Below are 16,724 nucleotides of genomic sequence, written 5' to 3' on the forward strand. Positions count from 1 at the left end.
TCTCAATACCCTACAAAGCCGAGAGCTGTAAGGTATAGAAATAGGCCAATTGGCTAAAACTGGCTTTCTGATATCAAAGCAACAAGAAAAAAGAGGAAGCTGTCAAGTTGTTTGGGGGGGGGGGGGCGCGTGTGTTTGAATCCATGGAAATTCTAAAATGGTCACAAATAATAAAATGTCTAAGTGACTAATCTGAATTTATTTGGAGTGAAAATTTCTATTGAATTACTAAAAAACAATCAACTCAAGTATAGGTTATTGACAAATGAAACGTAGCATAAGTAACATTTGAAATGAGATAATGTACAGGAAATGAGAAGAGGTCTCATTGGAGCTGGGTTTTAGAGCATGGGCAGGAATTCAGAGGCAGAAAGTTGTGAGGAGGGAGGTGGCAGAGGAAGAGAACCCAGGCCTTTAGGGTTTTCATTACTTCTAACAGTCACCCCTGCTTATTGTCATTAGTGAAAGGGAAATAGATGAAAAGATATAAAACCAAAGAAAGAGGTGTTTAGGCTGGGACTCTGCAGGTAGCCCACAGGTATGAATTTAAATGAGGGAGGAGAGAGGGGAGAACCTTTACTTTAATCAATCCTCACCATAAAACACTGACGAGTTCCGAAAAACCCAATCAGACAAAAGTCAACATGTAGAAATTCAATCCAATTTCATAGCAGCTCATCCTTCATCTTTGGGCTTTTATAGCTGTTTTCCATTGGGCTCTCACAACTATATCATGTGATGTAAAAGGGATTAAGCATGTATAAGGTACTTCATTACTGCTGATAGACTGACAAAAAAGAAAATAGTCCTTGTCCTTAAAGAGGATGTAGCCTGCTGGGAATTAGATTCTACCCAGTGAGGCCAAGATGAGGTGAGGTGAGGCTCAAATTGAGTGAGTGTGTGAGTGCGTGTGCATGCGTGTGTGTGCGTGTATACACATGTAGACATGATATACTGCCTGGAGATATATGTGTACACACCCCCACACACTAACATAAATAGACAGACAGGTAGATAGGTGTATTTATTGTTGCTGCCAATGATGCTGAGTTATTTTCAGTCATGTCTGACTCTTTGTGACCCCATTTTGGGGTTTCCTTGGCAAAGATACAGGAGTGGTTTGCCACTTCTTTCTCCATCTCATTTTATAGAAGAGGAAACTGAGGCAAACATGGCTAAGTGATTTCACCAGGGTCATGTAGTCTGTAAGTGACTGAAGTCATATTTGAACTTAGGTTTTCTTGACTCCAGGCCTGGCTTTCTATACTCTATGCCACCTAGCATATAAACCCATACATCCGTACACACACATATATGTAGATCTATCTATAAATGTAGATAGATATATGTATATACATCTACCCATACCTCTCTCATATATATGTATGTGTGTATAAACATATATATATGTACACATGAGAGAGACAGAGGGAGACGGAGAGAGAGAGAGGGAGAGAGAAAGAGAAAGAGAGAGAGAGACAGAGAGAGAGAGAGCAATTAAAACTAAATTAACATGTTGGAGACATTCTGCATATGTAATACACACATTATGTGTATGTTACGTATCTCTGTATGCCTACGTGAATATACATGTATTTATGTACATTTTTGTATGTGGTTTTTTAAACGGTAAGTTTTCTAAAAAGAAATGGTGACTCTTCCTATTTTTGCAAAAGGACTTGTTATCCCCATTTTGTAGCTAAGAAGTTGTATCTGTTGCCTGTATCTAAGTATCTAATACTTGGGGGACAGAAACTGGGTGTTCTGACTTCTCGGGAGTCATCAGGATGAAACCCATCCCACTCTGTCTTAGTCATAGACAGGGCTTTTCAGGAAGTCCTGTGTGGAGACTAGATGGATAGAAGGGGGTGAAGCCCCAATAAGAGACTGGGAGAAAGCCCACCTGGAAAGACTATCTAGCAAATTCCACTCTCAGAGCACTGTGGTATTGTCTGGGCTTGGCAGGTTTCCACAGTTGTGTGTAGTTTAGGGATTTGTTTATTTTTCATTTCTTGGCTTCAAACTTTTCATTCCTGTTTCTGTCTCTTTCAGTCTCTGCTCATTTTTTTTCCCTTCTTCTCTTGGCAGTAATACTCTAACTCCCCTACATACACATTTCCTTCCCTAAAACACACACACATACACTCCTCAGCTTAACACAAAATACCACTTTATAAAAATGTATCTCCTTATAATAAGTTTAAGACTCTTGGATGGGGTGGAGGGGGTGAGACCATTTAAATTGATACCCAAGTATCATATCTTATCATGATCAGACTTTGACTCATTTATTCTGTATATTAAAAAGCTAGAAATGGAGTAAATACAGCTCACAGAAAAATTAATGGAATATGATAGACTCTTTCAAATGACATTTCCAAGCCCAGTTTTTGCAGCAGCCTTATGTAATCAGACATAATTGTCTGCACATGTTCAGTTACATTACTTCAGAAATGATTCCCAGCTCCGCCAGATGACGTCAGGGGTCAACGTTGACCCTGAGATCCTGAATGTTGCTCTCCTTCTGCTACACAGTTAGGAAGGAAAGACTCCAAAGAGGAGAGTGGTTAGCCACATTCCCTTCCAAGTCAATGTCCTTTCTGTAGCTCCCTTTTTTGGGTGTGCCCATGTTCTTGTCTCTCTATGTTTTGATTTCTTTGTGAGTCCCTCCTATATGCCAAAATGCAAAGCTCCCCATCTACAAAGACAGGCATGTGTGCTTGGGTGTGTGCATAGACATATTTTGCAATTCTGTGGCTGTTCATCATTCCAAATTCCCTTATTCCTAGCTCAACTGGCAGATGACAACCTCTCCTCCACACAAGGCCTTCCTTTTCCAGATATCTTGCCTTGACTTTTAAAGAAACAGCCATTCATGGAACCCTTGAAAAGACAGAGGAAACCCAAAGGCTGGCTCTTTTCCTACCTCACCTCTTGATACCCTTCCATGGAAAGGACTTGACTGTCCAATGGGAATGCTCAATAGAGTCAACCTTGCTCTCTGATCATCACAACCAGAAAAAAGGTCTTGATTTAGAATCTGGGCAGGAGGCAGAGGATAACCTACTAAGGAAGATAGCAAGCAACCTATCTCTAATCCTCTCTCCCAAAGATTTTATCTTCATTACTCTCCAATTTGCAGTTATCCCAACAGCAACGATAATAAAACAAATACCACTCCAAATCTTTCAAGTTTTGAGCCACCCTTCTTCCTGAGTCTCCAGTGACCTCTAAAAGCCCAGAAAACAACCCCCCAATCCAGAGAACAACCTCCTTTTCCAGGCTGCCCCCTTGTCCCAGCTTGCTGTCACCGCTGCTGAGATGGCGGACGATTGATCTGAGAAATGAAGTTGGATTGCTGTCCCAAATCTACACTCAGTTCTCCTTGTGTCTGTCTGATCGATTTCACTCTGTGCGATATAGCTTGTCGCTATGAATTTTCATGCTCTCCGGGAGCCGCCAGCGCACCCAAGAACAAGTAGAAGATGGTTCGTCTGTCTTCCCCTCCACCCCCTTCATCCCACCCCCTTACCATTTTAAATTTTTTTTTTTTTTTGCACAGGCTGACTAGAGCAAGGTTTATTTTTAGACAGTGGTCCTGGTTGCAATAGATTCTGGCTACTGGCTCTCTTGCCAGGGTTCCCAGGCCTCAGTCTGTGGTGACATTTTCTACCACTGTTATACTAGGTGTCACCTGTTTAGCAGTTCCTCTCAGCTGAATGCATGTGGCCGCAGGTGCTATGCAAACACTGATTGTGTCTGACAGCCTTAGACGCCAGCTGCCTGCATGAAGCCTGCCCGATCCCCACTTTTTTTGTGGGTAGAATGCTGCCGTTGGCATGACCGATACAGAAGCAATAAACTAGGTGACCGTAAAACTGAGACAAGTCCTACTAAGTGGCATTCTGAGCCCTATGGCTTTGAAATAATTGGTAGTGAAAGAATGAAAAAGGAAGGGAGGAAAAAGGGAAAAAAAACCCTATTTTTCTTACACTGATGCCCTGCGGACTGTACATCTGACTGGCTGCAAGTCCGTCACTGTATCCTCCTGTCTGGCTGATAACATGGCGAAGGGTATCCACCTAAACAGATGAAGAACAACAAAGAAGAAAATTAGCAAAACAGAAAGAGAAAGTCATCGTCATCATCATCATCATCAGGCAGGATATATTTTGGACATGCCAAGCCCAATGTCATCATTTTGAGGGGTGCCCTTCGTGAACACAGGATTCAGTGGAGGGAAATGCCAGCAGTCACTTCATCATCATCTTTGAATACAATTCTCAAGTCAGTAAAGAGGCCACAAAGAGTGAGATGAAAAGCAGCTTACCTCACTAGGAGGGAAGCAGATTCACTAAGAAAGCACATGAAGATTTGAACAGGGAAAAAGAGTAGTGAAGCATTTACCCATTTCCCTTTGCTGTAGGTTAGCCTACATAGCTTTTTGGTTCCCCAACGTTCTTTAGAGCCAGATCTCTGATTGGAGGGGGCTTGGGAAGTCATTTCAGAAGATAGCCAAGTTTTTGGTCATTTGGCCAGAGTCTATTCCAAACATATTTCCAGGGCAATGTTTCCCAAGCCAGCAGCTAGATCACCCACAGGCTGGCCAACCTCAGATAATGATACTTCCTGATCTGCATCCAGAGTGGGAACTGGATTCATCTGGATCAGAAATTCCCAGAAATTCTCCACCCCTTTAAGAGAGCATCATGACTGGAGAAAATAAAGACTTCCTGTTTACTGAGGAGCACTGAGTACCTAAAACACCTTTGTTTCCAAACATGCATGTGCATTTGTCAAAAGAAACTGAAGTCCCTCCTCTCCAAACGTGATCAAGGAAAAATGTCTATTGTGCTAGATTGGGTGGTTTTTTGGTTAAGAATGAAAACACAACATACTCATATATTTGCCCATTTATTATTTTTTCCTCCTTTTAAGCAGACCTTGAGCTCTGGTGTCCAACGTAAGTGAAGGAAACCTGGAAATTCAAGAGAACGCTTTGAACTCCTCATTCCTTTCCTTTAGTGAAAAAGAACACACAGGTTGGTTCCACTTGCCAGGTGTGCATTGGAATACCTTGACTGTTTTCCTTGCAGCTCCTCTCCTGCCTTCCTAGTATAACTGTCAAGCCAGAGCCAAATGCATTCACAAAGTGTGGACGAGATTCCCCAAGACAATGGTTGTTGTTGCTTTTTATTTTATTTTTATTTTGGTTTTGGTTTGGTGGTGAGGTAGGTTGGTTGGTTGGTTTGATTTTTTTATCTTTCTCTCTGTACAGGTGTGGGAAATTGCCAATACCATGGAGGGCTCGCATTCGCTTGGCAGTACATTGGCTGGGTCCCTACCTGTGACTGCACGTTGGCTCCAACCTGGGCCCCTTGGTAAGAATCCCCATTGAGTGACTGCACGCTCATGAACAAATCTCCAGAGTTTGACATGTTAAAAGAACTGGAAGAACCTGAAAAGGAAAGAGTGAGGCACCTGAATCATAGAAAGGAAAAGGATCAATCCCCGCAACTCTCAGCCAAGAGGAAGGACATCATGCAAAGCAACCCCCCGATGAAAATGAAAATTAAAAACAACCACAACAAAAACACAGTTTGGTTAGTAGTATGAGGAACAGAGCAAGCAATCAAAGGTGCCAACTGTTGAGGTTATGCAAAGCCCCAAGGTATGCCATACTGCCAGCAAGACTGTATCCTTTTGGTGGCTTCCAAGCTGGGAAAGGGGAAGTGGTTCATTCACCTCATCTCAGTCTTCCTGCAAAATGGAGGTGGCCTCCAATGCAATTTGCAACTTCTACCTCACTCAGTCTTATGACTATCCACAGAACTAGCCAACTCTAGAGATCTGGGGCACAGAGAATGCCAGTCAAGCCACCCATGAGAACAAGGTGACCTTTTCAATCTTGTGATGAATGTGCTGCTTCCATAACAATGTTTTACTATCCATGGAGTAGCACCACATGGAGGTCATCTATAAAGGCAATGAGTGGTATGCCTAAGAATCTGTCTTTTGTTCAGAGTTTCTTATCATTCTTTATTTCCAGGAAGGTAAACCCATAAAGGCCTTAAGGGCATTAAGAGAATGACAAATTTAACCCTTCCATGCCATCTACCTAGAGAGATGAAAGAAAGGAGAAAATCATGGACCAAGGATCCTCCCTAATTTTAGTATGGCTAATAACATAGGTCTTTAGAATGGGATAGAAAACTAACTTTTCCAAAGATTTCCAGCTATCTGGAATGGAGTCCTAGCTCGCCACCACTACTTTATTAAAACTATTCTCCTCTTCCTTGCCTTCTCCATCCTGATAGAGCATAACTTGAATGCATGAAGGAAAAAAAAAGGCTCAGAATTATTCTGGAAATTATCGTGCAGCTCAGCGCATTAAGAGAGAAAGCTCAACGTGCAAGGTTTGGTTATAAACATGACATTAGCCTTGAAAGGGAGAGACTTCAGGGGCCCAGGTCAGCTCCACTATACTACTTCCAAGCCCATACTGCTCAAATTTGCTCCCTTCCCACACATCTTGACAGCCATCATCTGTGTGGAATCAGCCAGCAATGATTCATGCCTAGGCTCTGACACTTGATTTCTGGTTTCTTTACAAAGACAGGAATTTGAGCTCTTCTAAAATGACCTTCCTGACATATTAGAGGAGTTGGGGCTAAAAGAATGATATCTCTTGACACTGAAAAAAAAAAGTATTGCTTAACCATTACTGGTACTCAACTTGTACACAACCACTAACCAAATGAACCTATGTTGCTCAATGCTCATGTCTTCAGAGCATTCTGGTATTGTTAACAACGATTAGGTAATAGAAGTTTGTAATACATAGAATTGAGGTGGAGAGAATACCCAAGTCCAGAATTGGGTTTTTGCCCTTTTTTTCCCTGGATAATATCCTTGCCAACCACCCAAAGTCTACAAAGAATGAGCTAACAATTTCACTAGTTAGGACCTGCCCCCCCCATGAGGCAAAGACAAAAGACTTACTTACATCTTCTCTTACAGTCAAATGACTGTTAAGCACTACCAGTTCATTTTTTATAAATAAAAACATTTGGAATTTTTTTTTTAACTCAGGACTTTAGGAAATTATTTAAAGAGAAGCCCAAGTCCATAAGAAATAAATGTTTCTAAAAGGTACTTGTTTGCCAGGTCAGAATCTTCATTTCAGACCTAGCTCTACTTGAGACTTTTCCCTTCTACCCTGGGAGCTCTCTCACCCGGATGTTACCTCCTCCCTTGTGACTCTCTCCTCTGATTTCACAGTGAGTTCCTGGTCTGCACCACTATTGCTTGGTGCCATCGTGCCATCCATCTCTGCTCACATCACCCCAAATTCCACTCTTGATTCTCCAGATTTTTTCCACTTTCAAGTTCCCTTCTGTATCTTCCTCCCCATTAGGAAGTAAGATCCTTGAGGGTAGGAATTGTATTTTTCACTTTTTTTTTCTTTTGTATTCCTAGCATTTAGCACAACTCTTGACACATAGTAAGCTCTTAATAAATGCTCTGGCTAGCTAGTTAACTATCATCTATTGAGAGTAATATAGACCTAGACTCAAAGCCAAGACCTGGGTACCTTCCCCACTTCTGACACATATAAGCTACAACCCTGGACAAATCAAGTAATTTCTCAGTACTTTAGGTAACTCTTCAAGATTATAAGTTACCAGAAAGCTACCAATCATTGGTAGAAAGATTCTTCACCTGGGATTTCCCTATATTAAATGAAATCACAAAAACAGGCCATAACCTCCATATGGCTTAACTTAGAAGAGATAGAAAGACTTTGTGGAAACAAGTCAGTCTTTGTCAGATCTGATGTGGTCTACTACCCTGACAATATTGAGAGCATTTAATCTGGTTGCCTCTCTTTCTGCTTTGGTACAGAAAAAAAAAACAAAACCATTCTGATAAAGGTGTTTGTATACATAGCAAAAGTAATACTGCCTGGGGTTAGGAAACATTGTATGCCAATGACTTAATGGCCAACATTTGGGATTCCCATCCCAGATCTTTTGGTTCTCCTAGTGTTTATTTATTACCAACAGTTTCTCTTCTAGAAGTGTACCTTAAAAAAACTTAACCCAAGATCCCACTGGAGTCATTTTGAAGGCCTCTGCTTAAACGTCATGTTATACTGGCTATTTTCAGGTCACTGGACAAGCACAGAATGGGCAGGCTTGGGTGGATTGTGGTCTGTGTTGCTAGGAGTGCCCACATTAGTGAGATCACAGTTCCAAGGGCTTCATTAGAGCCTGCAATGTGGCAACTTTTATCTCTCCCCCTTCAAAACTTGCCTAAAACACTCACATGTTAGACAATCGGCGCAGAGATTATTAGAAATTACCACCCAAGCTGGAGTGGGGGAGCCCTTCCAAAGAGCCCAAATTCATCCCGACTAACAAGGCAGAAGCTGGGGAAGTAGGTAAGATGCCATTTATAAGATATATACTGCAATTGACACAGATTATTTCAAAAAATATATGTGCATAGATAAATTATAAATATGTCTGGCTGCTTAATGTACACGGAGATAAATATGCGCATACCAATGTTCTTCATGTACAAATGCATTTGTATCACAGCAGTAATTGCAGAGAGAGTCCCTTCTGCTCTTGGCAATGCTGTCTCAGCACTTTGTTATCTCTATACACCCATGTAGGAACATGGCCATGGCCTCTGACTCTCTGATAAGAATCTGGGGGCTGGGAGTGTCCTGACAGCAGAGTAGGACACGATTAAACCCACAACCTGGCAGACAGAAGTCCTTCCTGATGATCTAAGAAACGCAGGAGCTGAAGGCAGCATGGGAACCTACAAAGATATGATTCGCAAAGCTGATAACCTCCTGAAAGGCACCCAATTTACAGTCAAATCTTGAATGAACCCTCCTGAGGTCTTTAAAGAGCTGAAGAAAATCGCCTGGCTTGCTGAGAAGGTCATTCCAGGACCTTGCCTGCAGGTTGTTGTGAAAGGATGGCCAATTACTGAAAGTACTTTTTAAGATACAACTTCCCTTCACTTAATTTTTCTCCTTTACTTACAAAGCTTCATACTCCCCTCCTCTTCCATCCACAGTCATCCAATCTGTACAGATTTTCCAGGAACTTGACTTCTACCGTCATACTGGACTTCCTGTTTGATTCTTCCCTCTCTACCAATCTCTCTTATATCTCTGCTCTTGGGGGACCTCTTAAGTGCAAGTATACTATGTGTAAGGGCAGCTAGGTGACAAAGTGGATAAAGAACCTAGCCTGGAGTTCAGAAGGCTCATCTTCCTGAGTTCAAACCTGGCCTCAGACACTTACTAGCTGTGTGACCCTGGGCAAGTCACTTAACCCTGTTTGCCTCTGTGTCCCCATCTGTTAAATGAGCTGGAGAAGGAAATGGCAAACCACTCCAGTATCTCTGTCAAGAAAACCCCAAATGGGGTCACAGAGAGTCAGAAACAACTGAAAAACCACTGCACAGCAACACTGTGCTTAGTACTGGGGATTAAAAAGAGAAAATAACAGCTCAATCCTGCCCTCAAGACGTTTACATTCCATTAGTGCTTCCTGGAATGAAGTCTATCCATTGGGCCACTCACCTACATTTCTGAGTAATGAAAGAAAACACAGCAGGCTATATGGTATCAACGGTGAGAGACAAAAAAATCACCACTTGATCAATTTACTGAAAGTCACTTAAAAAGCAGCCCTAAATGCAAATATATGAATACATTCTGCATCAGAGTAGGAGTGCAGGGGAGGGGATGGTTACATTGTAATAAAATCCCTAAGTTTAAAATATGTTTTAGAATATGCACCAAAGCTTTGGTATTTTTTTAAATTTTTAATTAAATAACAATTTAATTAAAATAATTGAATTAATTTAATTTAAAAATTTTAAATTTCTTTTAGTGTATTTAAGTGACTTCACTCACTACAGAGATTACACATTCGCAACGGTAGAGGGAAAAACACAATAACTTGCAGTTTGCTACTATCAACTGAAGATAAGTCAGCAAGAGCTGGGTTTATGTCTCTCTTCAAATACTAGCAGTGTGACCTTAGAAAAGTCACTTAGCCTCTCTCAGCCTCAGTTACCTCATCTGTAAAAATGGAGATAATGGTGGCACTTCACAACCTCACAGGGTTCTGCAACTAAAATGTTAGCCTCTGATAGGTGTTAACCTATAAGTGCTGGACCTGGATGGAGCCAGGAAGACCCAAGTTCAAATCCAGCCTCAGACACTTCCTAGCTGTGTGGCCCTGGGCAAGTCACTTAACCTTTGTCTGACTCAGTTTCTTCATCTATAAAATGAACACAATAATATCACCTACCTCCTAGGGTTGTTGCGAGGATAAAACGGGATATTTGTAAAAGGGCTTTCCAAACCTTACAGTGCTATTAGAAGTGGTAGTATCATTGTTATTTATGTGATGATGACGATCACAATGAGGATACTCTCCATCCCTAATATCAGTAATGTTCACTTTGGAAGTCAAAAGTTCCCACAGTTGACTTGGACAAGGAAACGAAGGTCTCATAGAAATATCGCCCAGATGTATTTGTGGAATGTATGATGTTCAACTGTACTTGTCTGGATCACAGAATATTTAACCTCTCTAAATTTCCAAGCATTTACCAAGCAACTAGATGGGTACATGTAGATGAGAATGCAGATGTGATGAAAGAAATGCACTACGCCGAATTAGACTTCCAATGGCTAAAACAATAAAAACAACCTGTCTTTATGATGTCGTTTTAAAAGCCTCTATTTCGAAGATTTCAGGTTTTGCAGTTTTAAAAAAGGCACAAAATAAACAAACAACAATCAAGGTCTTTCTACAACAATAAGGGTAAATTAGTTTTTAACTTTGTATTTTAATCAGTTTTAATTTAATTTATTAAATTTTTATTAAAAGAGAATTTAAGGGCTCTCTCTGTATGTAATTATGTATACACACACAACCTGAGGCAATTTCAATGGAAAAATATCATGCCCATTTCCTTAAGTGAGTCACTGAGGCACAGAATGATGACTTTAACTATGTGGTCAGGTTACATTCCCAGACCAGTCACAGGTACATAGAGGAGGACCTAGAACGCCTATGTTTCGTTACCCTTCACTTAATCTCAGCCTACGACTCTCTTGCTATTTATGCCTTAAAACTGTTTTTCTATTTTTCCCATTTTTTTTTGCATCTGACCTTGAAGAATTATTCCTGCTTCCTATAATAAAGAAAAGCTTGGCTTTAATTCTGTACAGGCTGAATAGAAGGGTGGTCTTGTGGAATATGCCATTTCCCAGAATGTGTGTGTAAGTTAGGGTTTTAAGGTTTCACACTTTGAAGACAGGAATGCCATGGTTGGCTCTCCACATTCCATTCAGAGATGGGGAAAAGAGGGAGTGAAAGAGGGAAGGAGAGAGAGAGAAAAGGAGAGAGAGAAAAAAGGAGGGAGAGAGGGAAGGGAAGGGAGAGAGGGAAGGAGAGAGAAAGAGAAGAAAGACAGAGAGGAGAGAGAGACAGACAGAGAGAGAGAGAGAGAGAGACAGAGACAGAGAGAGAGACAGACAGGAGAGAGAGAAAAGAGACAGAAAGGAGAGAGGGAGAGAGGCAGAGACAGAGAAAGAAACACTGACAGGAGGAATTCTTTCCCTTGGTCTTAAAGAGAAAATAAAAAGGTCCCCTGAGGACTTATTAGACGAGTCACAGATCCCTATTACACTGCCAGCTTCTCTGGATACTTCACCTCCTACATAGCTTTGTATATGGTACAAATATTTTTAAGGAAGCTGAGCTGTGGGGACAAAATCCAGATGAACTCCACTTGTATCACTCTGAAAGTCACCAAGCTTCCCAGCAGTGAGTATCATATGAAGACTGTCATTGGCCCTTCAATGTCACTCCTTCCCAGGGGTGGAGAGAGTGGCCCCATGGGAAGATGAACTTGCCACCATCTCAGACCCTCCAAGAGTTACACAAAATGAGGGAATTCTAGGCTTCCCGGCCTCCACACCCCTGGATGTATTTAGCCAACCTGAATATTTCAAGGTTTTATTTGGGGACTGAGACACTTTGAGACTCAATACAGCACCGAACTGATCTGGCTAATTCAACAAGGCTTTTTCAAAACCCACAGATGGAAGGATTATTCAAGACCAGTTAGTACCACCTCTTCATTTTACAAGTGAGCAAATTAAGGTCCAAAGAGGCTGAGACTCTGAGCTTGTGGACAGTAGAATTTGTTCCACTTTTCATTTTACATGGCTTAGTTCATTTCTTGACACATAGTAAACACAATAAATGTGGTGTGTGTTTTTTTCATTCAGTGTTAAGGCTATGGTCACACAGATGACAAGTTCTGATAGAAGAACTGAAATCTGGACTTGAGTCTTTTGACTCCACATTCAGCATACTACACTGCCTCTGAGAGAGGAAAGTCTCCTTTTAAGAAACAATAATGAAGCTTCTTATGTTCCCTGTCCAAAACCAAAACAAAACCATTGGAATGGCATTCCTTATGTCACTGCAAAGGAACTACGAAAACCATAACAATTGGTGATTGGGAAGAATACGTAGGGACATTTACTTGGGCTTTCTTCCCATCAAAAACAGTGTCCAAATTTGTTATTTTTGCATTTTCTTCTTTCAAAGATATTTTCCTCTTCTCTCATTCTCCATCCTTTGTTCTCTTAGCCTTGCCACATGCTGGTATCCCAAATGAGATAACGCATGCAAGGTTCTTTGCAAACTTTCTCACACCATTTAAACTGCCAGCTATTGTTGTGACAAAAAACCTAGGTGTTCCACCATCACCCAGTAAATCTGACCGCTGGCCAACCCCTGAAGGGTGAAATGCATTTTTCTACAGTGTGTTCAAGGTGATGGGTGACATGCTCTTTTCACATAACAAAAGTACCTTTCCTGCACAAGGTTTCAGAAGAAATTCCCTGGTGAGGCCCAGAAAATAACCTTAACCACTACACTCTGAAGAGTTCCCAGGTCACCTGACCCTTGAACAACTTCTCATTCATCAACATCATTTTAACACTCATCCATCTGTCGGTTTTCAAATTACTTCCAACTTCAATTAAAATGTTTCCCTTTGAAATCACTGATTATCTATTTGGATCATCAAGGCAAGCATCTCATTTGCAGTTTGAGCACTTGTAAGTTCTTGACTTATCTGTGTAATGATCTTGTGTTTGTTTTAGGGGCAAAGTACAGAAAAGCCTATTTAAGCTTTTTTTTCCCCTCTAGAAGATGTTTATCTTTTGATGTTTCAAGCTACTAGAAAGAGTGAATACTTTCTTCACTTTGTCTTCTTTTCAGAAAAATGCTACAAAGAAATTCCTCCATCTGTAACTTCCAACAACACAGGCACAAATTAGAACTTTTGGCTCAGAAGTCACAGGAGGAAATCCTTAGAAAGTTGAAATTACAAGCTCTTCTGGAATATATCACATGATTACAGGGCTAGATTTTAGCTGGACAGAGTCTTAGAAAACATGGAGCCCAACTGCTGCATTTTATAAATGACAAAAGTAGTGAAGGCTGGAGAACGTGACTTGTTCAAAGCCATGCAGCTATCAGTGACAGGATCAATTTGAATCCAGGCCCCAGGACTTCTAATTCTTGAACTCTTTGCACCACCATATACATAAAATCAAAATGAAACAACTCTCTAAGGCTGGAGAAATTTGGGGGTCTGGTTAGTATTAAAATACTGACTTTTTTTCCTCTTTAGGAAAGATTAAGAAAGTCCACAGTTCCTATACTTCTATGGACCAGTCATAAATCAAAAGCCATTCATGATTCAGATACTCTGTGCCAGAGATAGAAAGAACTATTTTGGAAACTAAAACTAGATTATAATCATGATCAGTATAGCGCTAGGGACATGATAGGTGTTTAATAAATGCTGGCTAAATTGGATAGATCCTTTTTTTTCAAAGGCATTCAGAACATTTTCACCAATCCAAACATTACTGAACTACTTGTAAAAGAAATTCTTCCAACAGGACACATCCAATATGGTAGCCACCAGCCTGTCCAAGAAGTGACCAGTTGACAAAGGACACATTTGATCTGCTAGACATTTACGTACATCCCATATCTACTATGCCATACCGTGAGAAGCATAATCTTTACCAAGCGGACCACCATAGGGTTAGGAAGACAGAAGCTGTACTGACTTTCACATTTTTTCAAACAACCTGGTTTACAAACCCCCTACTCTTATTTACACATACTTTTACTTAAACAAACAAAAACCAAAAATAATTATGCAACTCTCTAGTTTGATGCAGCCTCCAATCAGAGATAAGTACGTATGTCGGGTTTAGCACTCAAGAGTCCACATGGTAACAAGGTTGGCATGTTATCAATAACAAGTCAGCTTGAGGAAAGGAGAAAACTTCAGCAAAGGAACAAACTGTTTTAAAAGTCCCAGTTGTATCATAAATATGAGTTTTAATTATTCTATGAACTGGTTGGTGTTGAGTCATGACTCTTCTCATAGAGACATGTCCACCAGCCCAAGGTCTACCACAGCTCAAGCATTAGGAAAGCAGTATCATAATCAAAGCTCAAACTTACTTAATGGAGTAAGTTGCTTTTTTAAAAAAAACAAATACTTCTTTCACAAAAGAAAAAAGAGCACCAAACACTTTTTCTTTCTTTCCATAGTACAGAACAATCAAGACAGCATTTCATTGACTTAAGTCGAGGTTCTATACATCCTGGACATTCACTCTTGGCACAAGGTTCCATAAGAGGGAAAGACAAGAACAACCCAGTATAATGATCAACTTGGACATGAATGATATGAACACATATCCACAAAAATGAAAGCCGGTACACATATCATATGTGCGCCCACACACACATACAGAATGATGCTGTGACAGGAGACCAGCAATCTGAGAAAGATGAATTAATCACTGTGAAATTTCCTTTGAAGTTAATGGAATGAAAAACAACCAAATATAAATAGGAACTTTAAAAAAAATTAGGTTTATAAATAACTCTAGTCTTGTTTGTAGACCAGAGCATTCTAATGAGATGTTTGTGAAAGAAATGGAAAACCCACGTGGAATGCAGACTCGCAGGTGATCTAAACATTATGAGAGATGCAGCAAATGAAGAGTGGTTTTTAAGCTTCTTCTGTGACATGAACCCCTCTGTCAGTCAGGTGAGGTCTATGAACCCCTCTCAGAAAAATGCTTTAAATGAATAAAAGAAAATGAATTGGTTCACAAAGGAAATGAATTACATTTAAATACAGTTGCATATACGTGTGTGTATGTGTATATATATATATATATATATATATACACATATAAAATGTATATTTAAAAAAAACAAATTCACAGCTACGAACTAAGAACACATGAGATAGAACATCACAGGAATCAACGACGCTGCCCTTCCCATCATCTCCAATCCCCCCACCCCCACCCCACTCCAATAGCATAATAACGGACGGCTGTAAGAGAGGTCCTGTTTATTAGGTTACTCAGGTGAGAACAGGGAGGCCTCCTCCTTAAACCAACCAAATGTTCAAAGAGGACCCTTATGCAAAAATGGTTCAATTGGAACTTGTCCATGCAAAATCCCGGCAAGTTCCCTTCTTGCCAATAGCATGAATAGGTTGTTGTTTAGAAATGGGACAAAACCCCAAAACAATAACAAAAAAAATAAGGGATCAATAAAACACACGAAAATATAACCCATCAAAAATCTGAACGATGAAAAAAAAAGAAAAAACCCAATGGGATAAAAAACAAATGTAAGAAACAAACAAGAACAATTCGAACGAAACAAAACAAAAAAACTAACCAGCTGAATTGGGAGTTGAGGGTGAGTTAGCTTGGCTTCCATGGGCTGACACATTGGTAGCCGTGACAGCCGTTTTGGCAGCATAAATATTGGCTTCCTCTTGAAATTTACCTATGTTCTTCTTGTACCGGATTCGCTTATTTCCAAACCAGTTTGACACCTAGAGCAAGTTCAAGAGAAGATAAGAAAGTTAACATTGTATCTTTCACTAATTTTTGGCAGAGGGAAGGGGGATGGATGAGAAAACAAAGGCAGTTGATTAGGATCTAACTAGTATCTAATTAGTATCATAATTTTCTAAAAGTCTTTGATTTAAATGAGTTTTCCTTCCTTCTTTCTACCTCCTCTCTCTCCTTCCTTCCTTCTTTTACCTCCAAGGTAGCATATTGGGAAAAACATCAGGGTCAGAAGAATTAGTCTTAGATCTTGGGACTCTACGTATGACCTCAATCAAGTTCGTTCATCTCTCTGCATCTCAGTTTTTTCCTATATAATGAAGAACCTGGACTAGATGATTTCTAAGGTCCCTTTCACGTGCAAAATAATATAGCCCCATGGGATTCCATATGATTATAACTATGTCTCTAATTCTAGTTTGGTGGAGACATTATAAAAAGAAAAACCACATGGGATATTTCACTTAAACTAGAATCCTTTTAATTTAGTGTGTTCAATTCAAATTTGGCTGTCTGGTATTTACCTGTAGTTAGAAAAAGCTACGTGGCAAAAAGACATGAGCCAGTGGACCTGGGCAAGGAGTGAAATAATGGACCAGTGAGAAAGGTATACCTTAAATGGTCTTTATAAATATGTAGGAATCTAGTGACAGGTAATCTTAACTTTAACTAGAGTTTGATATTTTTCTATAACAAAAAC

General features: G+C 40.2%; 1 protein-coding gene across 3 annotated transcripts in view; it reads right to left on the minus strand.

The window, feature by feature from the left end:
- The window catches only part of PBX1 (PBX homeobox 1), a 327,667-nt gene that overhangs the window by 24,095 nt on the left and 286,848 nt on the right, over window positions 1–16,724 (minus strand). For 2 of the 3 annotated variants that reach the window (XM_072648766.1, XM_072648768.1), the window contains 3 exons: window positions 15,849–16,008; window positions 5,346–5,458; window positions 3,993–4,082 (listed from right to left, as the gene is read on the minus strand). In XM_072648766.1, coding sequence (XP_072504867.1) covers window positions 3,993–4,082; window positions 5,346–5,458; window positions 15,849–16,008 — 363 coding nt within the window. The remainder of the gene's footprint in view (window positions 1–3,992; window positions 4,083–5,345; window positions 5,459–15,848; window positions 16,009–16,724) is intronic. The other variant, XM_072648767.1, reaches the window with a different exon arrangement.

The sequence above is a fragment of the Notamacropus eugenii genome, chromosome 2 (genome assembly GCF_028372415.1).
Source record: "Notamacropus eugenii isolate mMacEug1 chromosome 2, mMacEug1.pri_v2, whole genome shotgun sequence".
Taxonomy (NCBI): Eukaryota; Metazoa; Chordata; class Mammalia; order Diprotodontia; family Macropodidae; genus Notamacropus; species Notamacropus eugenii.